The sequence below is a fragment of the Chiloscyllium plagiosum genome, chromosome 15 (assembly GCF_004010195.1).
Source record: "Chiloscyllium plagiosum isolate BGI_BamShark_2017 chromosome 15, ASM401019v2, whole genome shotgun sequence".
Lineage (NCBI taxonomy): Eukaryota > Metazoa > Chordata > Chondrichthyes > Orectolobiformes > Hemiscylliidae > Chiloscyllium > Chiloscyllium plagiosum.
The window spans coordinates 42,147,346-42,160,162 of NC_057724.1; the positions used below are offsets into that span (position 1 = coordinate 42,147,346).

The following is a 12,817-nucleotide window of genomic DNA, read 5'->3' on the forward strand; positions in this document are numbered from 1 at the left end:
AAGAGGCATTTGGATGGGTATATGAATAGGAAGGGTTTGGAGGGAAATGGGCCGGGTGCTGGCAAGTGGGGGACTAGATTGGGTTGGGATATCTGGTCGGCATGGACAGGTTGGACCGAAGGGTCTGTTTCCATGCTGTATATCTCTATGACTGTACGTTTATATTGTTCTCCACTCCGAAGACTGATGTAAAGCATTGTTTTAAATTGCTTGCAACTTCCCTTTTTCCAGTTTTTAATCCCAGGTTGCATCATTCAAAAGTATAGCACTTACTTTAGCTACTCTTTCTTTTGCTATAGTTACAGAAGCCCTTGATATTTAATTTTATACTTATTGCCAATTTACTGTTAATCAATTTTCTATCTTTGTTTTAGTCATCTACTGATGCTTCCATTTTAAAAAAATTCCAATCCTCTGGCCACTTTGTATGTCTTGGTCCTTGATTGGATACTCTGTGATTGCCTTGTTAACCATTGGTGTTCATCTTTCTCGTCAGATCCTTCTTTCTGATCTCAGTAAAGTTTTTCCAAGTGTTATGAAATATTTGCTAAATGTCTGCCACTTCTGTCTTGCTGATTATTTTCTTTGTCTATCTTCCCCAGCCTGCTTCAGACAACTCTTTCGTCACACCTCTGAATTTGTTCTTATTTTTAAGTTGAGGATGCTAGTTGTGAGATAAAGTTGCTTTCTTTCAAACTGAATTTGAAATTCTACCAAGTTGTAATCACTACCCTCCGACATTCCTTCACCATGTGATGTGTTACGTCCTACCTCACTACACATCCAGGAACAGGCTATTTTAGATCTATTAATATGTTGTGCAATGCATGACTCTGAAAAGTTATCCCTGATGCACTTTACAAATTTGGTATTTTGTGTTACACTTGTCCATCTGGTTTGTTTAGTTAATACGCAAATTAAAAGTACTCATGATAGCTACATATCTTCTCTATTTCCCAATTTGCACTACGTCCTACAGTGACACAACTCTTTGGGGGCTTATGGATGGCTCTCTCCTTTGACTTCTTTGCTTTGCTGTTCCTTATTTGTATGATTTAAGATCATGATCTGTTGCACCTATATCACTACTCACCACAGCGCAAATACAGTCTTTTACTAACCAAGCCACTCAACCTTCTTTCCCTTTTTAGTCTATTCTTCCAGAATGTTAATCCCCTTGAATAATGAGTCCCGGTTTTGGTTACTTTGTTTTTAATTCATTCCTGGGACTGGCCAGCATTTATTGCCTGTCCCCAGTTGCCATTGAGAAGATGGTGCTAAGCTCCCTTTTGAAGTGCTACAATCCATGTACTGTAGGTGCATGCCCACATTTGCAACAATATCTCAATCACAACTGTCGAGTCCTATTGATTGATTGATTTCTAATTGTATTGTCAACTCATCTACCTTGTTGAAACTACTGTATGCACTCCGATAAAACAGTTAAGTGTTTGACTGTTTAACCATTATTACTTATTCTGGTTTTAATTTTTGTCTCTTTTCTCCCCTTACACTCAGATTATCACTTGTCTCTTCACTACTGCTGTTTGGTTTCTTTTTGATTTTTATACTTTCCTTCAATTGAGCACCTTTCTCTGCATATCTTCCTTCCCTGACTCCCAGCTTTCTTCTTCCCCAGCACTGGTGCCGGTGCTGCATGAATTGGAACCCATTTCTCCCACATAATCCTTTGAGCCACACATATATCTCTCTAATCTTAGTTACTCTATACCAATTTGCACATGCTTAGGTAGTAATCTGGAAGTTTATGGTTCTGCTTTTTAATTCATTGTTAAGATGCTCATAATCTCTCAGTAGATCTTCTTTCCTATTCCTGCCCATATTGTTGGTACCTCCCTGGACTACAATAGCTGGATCCTTCTTCTCTTTCTTCAAATTCCTCTCCAGCCCAGAAGAGAACCTTGGTACTGGTGCCTAGACCTTGGTACTAGGCAACACAGGCTCTGGACTGTGTCTTTGCTTCAGAAAACAGTATCTATTCCCTTAAGTACAGAGAGGAGCTTTACGGCTTTGCTGCGTAAATTTGTCCCACACATAGCATTTCTCCCCATTGTAATTAATACTGGATATTAGTTTTTAGAAGACCTTTTGATCATTTGGCAGCTCACATTTTGAAAATTTCTGGGTTTTTTTTTGAGCGCGTCAAATTTGGTGATTCAAAGCAGGGCCTTAAATACTAATTGTCTTGAAGGTTGCACTTGGGTCTTCCCTCACATGAGTACAACACCACAGACCATCAACCAGATGTGCATTTAATTTACTCCAATTATGATACTCGGTTTTTCAGTTTGAATAAGGTATTTATATTCATATCATGCTGATGATTAAATTGTACCTGAAATGAGTTACAAACATCCATTTTTAAATCGTATTGCAAATGTTTATGCAATCAGATGCTGCTTTTTCTAGTCTTTTTCTGATAAAAGGTTGTGTTTGTTTAACTTCATGAGAAGAGACTAAGGAAATGGTAAAATTTGTGTATTCTCTTATTACCTGCTTTTGTACAGCATGTTAAACCAAAGCTGTGCCAGCCAGTTCAGATACTATTCCAGATATGGAAGATCTTTTGATTTCCTAGCCAGCGTTACTATCTTCACCTATATTACTTTTTAAAAGCATTATGCCAGCACTTAGCCATTATTTCAAGCGCCTTGCTGTACATGAATTACCTGCTGCACTTGGCTATTAAACAATTACTTCAGTTTGAAAATAATTCCTGGGTTGTGAAGTAAATTTGCAATTTGCAGGAATGTATTTGGGTATATAAGTGGAAGTTCTTTTCTCCCTGCATACATGATCTTAGCCATAAGACAATAATAGTAATCAAGATGCAGGTCATTCTCCTATAATGCATGTTTTGTAAATGGGATTTGGCTGTAATGCGATTGGTGATTTGATGAACGATTTTTTTAAAAATGTGAACTCCCATTGGCTATTGCACAAATTAAAGCAAGCTGCATTACTGGAACAAGTCTGAATGCTAACAAGTCTGCGCGATCATGAGAAAAGGAACTTGAGGAGATGGAGCAGCTTCTAAGTGTGTGGATAGAAGATCAATCGCAAAAGCAATCTAGGACCATCTTTCTCACCATAAAACTGAAAGCCTTATCAATTTATGAAGACCTAAGGAAAAAAGCTGAAAATCCTCCAGGTGTGCCTGCCTTCAGTGCTAGTAGTGGCTGGTTTGCTGGATTTAAGAACTGCTTTGCTTTTCATAGCATAAAGTTATATGGCAAAGCTGCCAATGCAGACGAGGAACGTGCATTGCCATTTCCTCCTGTGGTGAAAAAATCGGTTGAGGAAGAAAGCTACATCTTAGATCAAAACTTCAATTTGATTGAGACAGGTTTATTCGGGAAGCAAATGCCATCCAGAACCTACATTTCTCAGAATGAAGCACAAGCTCCATGTTTTAAGGTCGCAAATGATCGTATGACTGTGCTGTTGGCTGCCAATGCTAATGGAGACTAAAAGCTTAAGCCGATGGTGGTGTCCCACTCTGCCAACCCGCAAGCTTTGAAAGGTTACCTTAAGTTCACTCTAGGTGTTTACTTCAAGGCAAGCAAACAAAGGTTGGATGACAGGACAAATTTGTTCTGACCTTATTGTTGATGTTTTTGAGGATGTTTTTAGAAATGATTGCAGGAGAAAAAATTTGGATTTCAAGGTTCTCTTCATTCTGGACAATGCACTAAGCCATCTTCCCACCATTGGTGAGCTTACTGAAAACATCGCAGTGCTATTTCTACCTCCGCACACAACCTCTCTCATTCAGCCCATCGACTAGGGTGCAATAGCAGCTTTTAAAGTTTATTATTTAAGGCACATATTCATGAAGCTGATTATCTTCATTATCCCCCTCAGTAGCTGCAGTGTTCTTCAAGTTTGGAACAGTTTTAACATTAAGAATGCCAATGGCATCGTTGTGGAGACCTAGGGTGATGTTAGTAAGGACTGCCTACATGCAGTTTGGTGGAAGCTTCTCCCAGATTTACTTCATAATTTTCAAGGTGTTGAACCATCAGAGGAGCTTCCAGCAATCAAAGAACGTTGTGTTGCTCTTGCAAAGCAAGTTGGATTTGAAGAAGTGGAAACTGATCTACAACAACCTGTCACTGTGGGGGAATTTGAAGTTCCAGATGAAGACTATGAATTTCAGGATGCAGCACCATGAGAACTTTCCACTTCTCTTTTCTCGTCTATCCTGAGGGAAATTCAGAAGCTGTTGCAGCTCTTTGAAGACAATAACTACAATGCAGAATGCAGCAGGATTGGTAGCGTAAAGTCTTGTCTGACACCCTATGAACAGCTTGTTAATGAAAGAAGAAAGATAGCAAAGCAGCAAACGTAGATGTAGTTTTTAAACCAGTTCCCAAGAAACAATCTTTGACTGTGCTATTATTTGTGTTAGGCTAATTATTTTTTGTTTCAATTTTTACTATTTTTGGTGGTCTGCCCCAACCCTGCTTTTCTCATCAGCACCGTTATTCTATTGCGTGATTTTCTTTAACGCAAGGTTGCAAGATAATGCAAGTATCACGTCTTAAAAGAACAGACTGTAATTTGATGGTCTGTACATTTTCTGTAGTATTTGAGATTAAGCTCGAATTGAAAGCATAGTTGTGTCTCTTTCAGATATTTTATTCCTTCTCCTTTTCTTGATTGTTCAGTCATCCTCTCTAATGAGCCAGTCTCTCGCCACTGGTCCTTTGGAATATTAAACTGCAGTTAAGTCTGGACATTTGATGGCCAGAAAATGGTTTAGAAAATCAAATATGCTGCAGGTTACCCTTTATTTATCCTACTAATTACATCCTAAAAAATCGAATACGTTTGTCGAGTAATGATCTCTGTTTGATGAAACCATGCTGTCTTTAATAATACAATGATTTTCTAATAATCCCTTAATAATTTATTATACTACTTGTATGAAACTGGTGTTCTTCCAATGGGACTGTGTTTTTTTCCCTTCACTATTGAATGGCTGTGTTATATTTCTACCTTCTAGTCTGCTGGGAGTATTCCAGGATGTAGAGAGTTTTGAAAAATAAGCAGTTCATCCACTTTCTTTGCAGTTCTTTTACAGCGATAGGCTGACTGGTTCTGGGTATTTGACAGTCTTTAATACTTCAAGTTTCTCCAGTACTTTTTCTCTGCAAATATTAATTGATTTAAGTTCCTAATTCTTACTAACCGTTTCTGTTACAATTTATATTAATGAACATCTATTCTGTTATGTAATTTGTCTTCTGTTATGAAAGACACACAATATTTTAAATGTCTCTGCTGTTTCCTTATTCCCCAGAATGATTTCTCCTGTCTTTGCTTCTAAGGGACCAATAGTTACTGTAGCTGCTCTCATCCCTTTTATAGACATATCTAATCAACCTGTTAGTTCTGTTACGATATACCTCTGGGGTACGTAGGACACTACAAATGCACCTCAAGAACTCTCCTTGCCTTTTTATTATAATTTTCCAGGTCACAATCTTAATTACATAAGGTTGCCAAACATCACTTATGCCATGATTTTCCCTTCTAGCCTTTTCGTTGACCGTGCCAACTGCATCCCCATCTTATCCGCACCTTCTACTCCCTACTAAAATCAGTACACTGCTCTAATGCCTCAATCTCTCTTCAGATTTCTAAATCTTTCTTCACCTGACCCAATCCCATCACCCTCGCAAGTAGCTATTCAGTTTACAGTCCTATTCACCACTCTAATTATTTTAAAGAATATTGATCCTGGCCCATATGAAATGAACTGATCCAACAGAATAGCTTTCTTCTTTCTCCGTACTGGCATCGTTACCTCACGAATCAAAACATTTCCTTTCCATATCACTCCAAACTTTTAATCCTTTGCATTTAATTCCTTTTCTGATCTACTTGATGCTATGTCAAGTGGTACATGAGTCTGTAATCTAGCGGATTGTTACATATTGCTTATAATATGCCTAATGTTCCAAGGTATTCAAAGGAATAATGTTATGGACCAGGCCAGATCTCCCTCAAAACATTTTAAGAAGGTAGCTCAGACCCTAACTTTTTTAGTTGTTTTAAGTAGGTGTAAGTTGGATATTCCAAGAGTGATGCAGTTGGTCAAGCCACTCAGTTTTACATAAAACAATTTATTTAGAGACTACCGAATAAAACAAAACAAAATAAACAGAATTTAGATTAACAAGTAATTGAAAATCCAACCAGCAAGATATCCTCCACAACTTAACAAAGAGCTGTTCCAATTTCCTGCAAAATCCCATAAACACATCCCTTGACAAAAAGGTAAATTCAAACACAGGTTCTTACAGAGGAGAGAGAGATTACAGAGAGGATCAGTCAGGGATCATTGGCTAAAACGTGGAACCTCCTTTTTCTCCCCCCAGTAGCATCTCGGGGTCCCCAGCAAAAACTAAACCAAATAGAAAAATCTCTGAACTGGGAGAACTGGCCACTCCTCTTTCAGTGTACAAGTGGTTTTTTTTAAATCCTAAAAGTCTTTTTTTGCAATTGTTGCCTTAGGCAATATCTATTAGCTATAATCAAAGTGGCCCTACCCCAGACAAATCGGAACCTCTACCTTTTACAACTCCTTTTGGGGGAAAAAAATCAAGAACAACATAGGCTTGTTAAAGGAGCATCATCATCATCACAATAGTATCAGACAAAATTTGCAGAATCATAAAACCAGATATTTAAGTAAAAGTAAAATGGAGCTAATGTTTGAAATCTGAAATAGATGCTGGAAATACTCAGCAGGTCAGGCAGCATCTGAGGAGAAAGAAACATAATGTTAGTGTTTCAAGCTGGTACACATGTAAGGCAATCAACATAAATAACTTCTGCATTCTACTGATGGTGCTAGAACTGCTGAGTATTTACTGTATTTCTGCTTTCATTATTTAAGGTGACACTAGGAAAAGTGACCAAAAATTTGTTTAAAGAAATTCTAATGATTGTCTTAAAGGAGGAGAGTTTTGTTTTAATTTTGTCTCCAAACTCCTAGGATCTGTTAACTGAACTCTCCTCTTATGGTCTCCAGGTTATGCTACTGAAAGATGGTCTATTGTTGAATTCATTCGAACTCCAGGCATCAAGATCATCTAATTGTAGGTGATATACATATGTATGCTTGTTGTTTTTATTTTTGTATTATATATAGCTCATCAGAGCGGACGGGTGTTTGGCTGGTGGCGCCATTGATTGCAAAATTGCCAACATCTGTCCAAGGTCATGTACTGAAAGCAGCTGGTGAAGAATTGGAGAAAGGTCAACATCTAGGGTCATCCTCACGGAAAGAACGAGACCGGCAGAAGCAAAAGAGGTAAACATGGATTTTTAACGTTTTATTGAGTAGTCAGAACAATGGATATGCTTAGTTTGTTGCTGTCCCCGCTGTCAGCTTTCTACTGTTAACTCATTTAATATTATTTATGCTGTTGTGGCCTCAAGGTGTTTTTATGCTTTAACCAATAACAAATCTACCCAGTGCATTGCACCACAATACTGGGAAGAATGCCCTGCAGCCTAGTATGAAAGGGCAGATCTCTGTTTAACCAGGATCACAACCATCCATAAAAACATGTCATGATTCTGCAATGCACTTCCTTGTATCTCAGTCAGTGATATTCCATTACATTGAAGCTGTGGATTGAATAATGGTGTCTAAATTGCAACAGAACAGTCCTCATTTCTCTTTTTGGAAATATCATTTTTTGGATATGGTTATTGTCAGAAAACCAACATTTATTCCCTATATCCACAGTTCTTAAGATTTGATGAGCTGCCTGTATGTTATTCTCTGAGCAAATTTTCAATTTTTCCTTCTTCCTTCCCTTTTAGCAACAATGTGGTGTTTTGTACTTCACCAAAAACCGAATTATCCATAAATCAATGGTCACGATGGTGCACTGTACTTTCTCACATTCAATGTAATATTAAACCAGTGTCATTCATTTCCATATGTATCTGCATTTAAGGGGTGCCTTCCAAAGTTCAGTTGAATACTTCATATTGGGCCACATTAATTCCATTCAATGCATTGAAACATTCCATGTTATATTAATTTTAATACAAAATGAGTTTGGTCATATTAACATTAATATGTTCTATTTAATCTTTACTTTCTCTGTCCAGTATGTCTCTGCTAAGCCAGCAACCGTTTCTTTCTCTGGTTTTGACTTGCCTGAAAGGGCAAGATGAGCAAAGAGAGGGTCTTCTCACATCCCTTTACAGTCAAGTCCAACAGGTAATGTAATTCTCATATTATTGTTAAAGGTTAGTGACTTTCACATCAACAGGTTTACATGTAGCCATCAAACTGGTGTGTTTCAGTTCATTTGCATTGCTAGATCATCAGACAACATCATGAAAACCGGCTAGGTTTGTTTTAAGATGATCTGTCCATCCACATGATTTCATTCTTTCAAAATTTAGTTCTACTGGCTTCCCTTTACAGCTTTTTAAATAATTTGAGCAGAATCTTATTTTAGCGCCAGCAGCCCTCAGATGCAAATGCAACACACACTTTGCCCAACCATCCAAAATAATGCCCTTGAACGGGAATAGATTATTTGGCTGAAAAGTAAGTGTCGAGAAGTCATCAGTTTAAAATTAACACTTGGACAATTAAGATTTCTATTTTTAAAAATTTATTCATTCACAGGATGAGGGCCTCGTTGGCTAGGCCAGCATTTATTGCCCATCTTTAATTGCCAGGAGGGCAATTAAGAGTCAACTACAGTGTAATGGGTCTGGAGTCACATATAGTCTTGACCAGATAAGGATGGTAGTTTCCTTCCGTAAAGGACAATAGTGAACCAGATGGATTTTGCTGACAATTGACAATGGATTCATGGTCATCACTAGACTTTTTATAATTCCAGTTTTCTTTACAGTGGGTATGGAATGTGGAATGTTTTGCCTTGAGAGGTTTGTTGAAACTGAGATTATTTCATTTTTAAAGGAAAGGTGATTAAATCTAAAATGGAAGAAGAGCTATTGCAAAACAGGATCCTGGCATTAGGCGGGATTTGCAGAGAAATGCCCTTCTGGGTCTAAGTTTCCTATAGTCTGTAATTAGTTATTCAAAAATTGTCTGACTATTTGAAGTAATTCACTGAAATTAACTTAGTGATGTTGAAGAAACGACTTTGTGTGAACTTAATGGAGTAAAAAGGAATAGAGATCATTTATGTAGCATCTTTCTTGATAGGAGGGTGTCAAAAATATTTTTGCATGCAACCAATGAAGTACTTTCCTACAATACTACAACAACTATACTTCAAAGGTACTTAGTTGGTTGCAAAATGCTTTCAATCATGATCAAAAGGTGCAATATAAATGCGAGTGTTTTCTTTCTTTTGAAGTATTGTAACAACTGTAATTTAAGAACCTTATCAGCCATTTAGTGCACAGCAAGCTCCCAAAATAGCTATGATGTAAATGACTAGATCATCCAGTCTAGTCTGAGGAATGAACATTGGCTAGGCCACTGTAGGGAACTCCCTTGCTCCTCTTTGAATACTGTCATTGTTTTAAAAAAAAAATTGGATGTGAATGTAGAAGATATAATAAAGTTTACAGATGACACGAAAATTGGTGGTGATGTTGAAAGTGAGGAGAATTGTATCAGGCTGCAGTCTGCTGTTGATCAGCTGGTAAAATGGGCAGAGTAATGTCAGATGGAATTTAATGATGTTAAAGATGATGTAATGCATTTTGTGACGTCCAATATAGGAAGGATATACACAGTGATTGGTCGTGATTGACTACTGAGGAACAAAAGGACCTTACTGTACAAGTCCATAAAGGTGTGAGAACAGGTAGATAAAGTGGTGAAGGAGGCATTTGGTATGCTTGCCTTTGTTAGCCAGAGTATAAGAATATAGGAGCAAGGAACTCTTGTTACAACCTTATAAAACATTTGGTTAGGGCACAGATGGAATATTATGTGTAGTTTTGGTCACCATTCTATCGGAAGAACGTGAATTCACTGCAGAACGTGTAGAGGAGATTCGCCAGGATGAAAAGACAGTTATGAGAGGATGGAGCTGGGTTTGTTTTCCTTGGAGGCTGAAGGAGGGATCTGATTGAAATATATGAAAGTACGAGAGGTATAGACATCATAGATTGAGAATATTTCTTTTCTATGGCAGACATATTTAAGACCAGTGTGAATAGGTTTAAGGTGAAGACTAAGTGCTTTAGAGGAGATCTGAGATTTTTATATCGAACATGCTGCCTGAGACAGTGGTGGAGGCAGGTACTCATAACATTTAAGACACCAAGGCATTGTAGGCTATGGACTAAGTACAGGTAAATGTGATTAGTGTAGTTTGGTATTTGTTGATCGGTATAGACATTGTTGACCTGTTTCTATTGTGATGAAGCTGCTCCTTTAACAAGGTTATGCTGTCCTTGGCTTTTTCTTCCCAGGGAGGTCATAAACAACACAGACTCCAAAATATCTGGGGTTTAAGGGTTTTAGAGCCAGTTTGATAATATCTAACAGATACTGATTCAGGCAGAAGGCTTTCAAGTTTTAAAAGAAAAACACTTGTACAATGAAAGTGGAGTGGCCAGTTCTGCCAGCTCGGCTTCTGTCTGGTTCAGTTTGGTTTTTAACAGTAGTGTGGAAAATGCTGCTGGACACAAAGAAGCTGGTCCTGCCTGTACTCTCTCTCTTGATTTTCTATCCTGTAAGAACCTGTGTTTAATTTTTTTTCTTTTGTGCCAAGGGGTGTTTATGGGGATGATTGCAAGTATTTGGAACAGCATCATTAAGTTGGAATGACCTGTTGGGTTTTCAAAGAGGTTAAATTGTTCGGTATTCTGTTTTCTGTTTTTTATTTCATTCAGTATTCTTGTAAATAAATTCTGTTTCGTTTAAAACTAAATGGGTTGACCAATGGCATTTCTCCTGGAATATCCACTTTACACCTGCTTAAAACAACTAGCAAAATCTGGGCTGCCTTCTTGAAATGTTTGAGGGATCTGGCCGAGTCCATAGCACTATACTGCATGATTTTATGACTAAAATTAGCTTAAATTATGTGCTGAAATCTTGAAGTAGGGCATTCACTCTTTTGACTTACACTTTGGATGCTACCGGCTATGCCAACGTGATAACCTTTGAGGAATGAAATAAGGGTTTGAAACATGTTGGTTTTGTCTTTCAAATAGATGCTCTGTCACCTGAGCAATTCTGACTCCACATGAAATAAATCAATTTATAGGAAACTACTTTGAATTGATTTGCATAGTCAGGTGGAAAAGGACTCAAAAACCAAGTATTGTAGAATCATATTGGATTAAACTTGCCTTCTCCCAGTTGTCTGCTGTTTTTAATTTTGGGCATCTTTATTTTTGGAATATAGTTCAATAGTTACTGACAACCATCAATTACTTTGGTTACTCTGCACAGCTAAGCATCAATAACGAGCATCAGCAGCTGTTATGCTGGGAAAGGCCAGCTAAATTGTCATTTTTATCAATATAATTTCCAGCTGGTCAACAATGAAGGGTGAAGCATAAAGAATTTAAAATGGCAGCTGATTTGGTAATAGAGAAAAAAATCACTTCTGGGTATTAAAATAAAACAATTGGAACAGGTGTAGTTCATGGAGACTTCACGAGTATGCTTTGCTATTTAATAAGATCATGGCTGATCTGCTGTCTCAACTACCCCTTTCTGCACTATTCCCAAATCCCTTGATTCACTTTTTGTCTAAAAATCTATTGACTTCAGTCATGAATGTATTCCGTGACTAAGCATCCACAAACCTATGGAATACTGAATTCCACAAATGCAGTATTCTTTGAGTGAGTACATTTCTTCTCATAAATTGTCAATCTATTATCCTGGCACTATGATCTCGGAGTCTTCGTGCAGCTGGGGGAAGCAGCCTCTTGGCATCTGCCCTGACTAGGCCTCTTAATATTTTCATGCAAATTAATGAGATCACCTCTCAACTTCTAAACTCTTGAAAATATGGGTCCATTGTACTCAATTTCACTTCATAGAACAGCCCAATCATTCCAAGAAACAATCTAATAGTCTTACTGCACGTTCTCTAAGGCAAATATATCCTCCCTTCATTAAAGAAGTCAAGCTGCATGCAGTACAACAGCCATATTCTCACCAAAGACCTTACTATTTGCAGCATGACTTCCTTACTGTTATTCTGTGACATTTGCAAAAAAAAAAGCAAATTAGTTCTGCCCCAGTCAGGCACTGAACTCATTTGGAAAACCTTTTCTATCACTCCAGTTGATATGAGAAGACAGTATAAGGAAATGGTGTAACCTCGAATTTGTTTGATTAGTGGAAGGCATACAGCAGGATTCCTTAAGTGTCAGTACTAGGTATTTAAAAGATCTTGATAACCTTGTCTTGGTGTACAGGACACAATTGTAGACAGATTCAAACTTTTGAGAGTACTGATTAACCTTCAAGAGAATGTAGGTCTGCTGATGGAATGGATAGACAAGTGACAAAGTGATAAATGATCCAGGTAAAAACAATGACTGCAGATGCTGGAAACCAGATTCTGGATTAGTGATGCTGGAAGAGCACAGCAGTTCAGGCAGCATCCGAGGTGCAGTAAAATTGACGTTCCGGGCAAAAGCCCTTCATCAGGAATACAAGTAGAGAGCCTGAAGAGTGGAGAGATAAGTGAGAGGAGGTGGGGGTAGGGAGAAAGTAACATAGAGTACAATAGGTGCTCTAGTTGCTACATCTGTCAACTGGCAGAAATTTCAAATGTAGGCTAAAAGTAATTGTCATTCAAATGTC

General features: G+C 37.8%; 1 protein-coding gene across 2 annotated transcripts in view; it reads left to right on the forward strand.

The window, feature by feature from the left end:
• Positions 1 to 12,817, forward strand: part of med12 (mediator complex subunit 12) — a 198,696-nt gene that overhangs the window by 144,453 nt on the left and 41,426 nt on the right. Inside the window, exons 30-31 of one of the 2 annotated variants that reach the window (XM_043704778.1) lie at positions 7,172 to 7,345; positions 8,158 to 8,269. In XM_043704778.1, coding sequence (XP_043560713.1) covers positions 7,172 to 7,345; positions 8,158 to 8,269 — 286 coding nt within the window. The remainder of the gene's footprint in view (positions 1 to 7,171; positions 7,346 to 8,157; positions 8,270 to 12,817) is intronic. The other variant, XM_043704779.1, reaches the window with a different exon arrangement.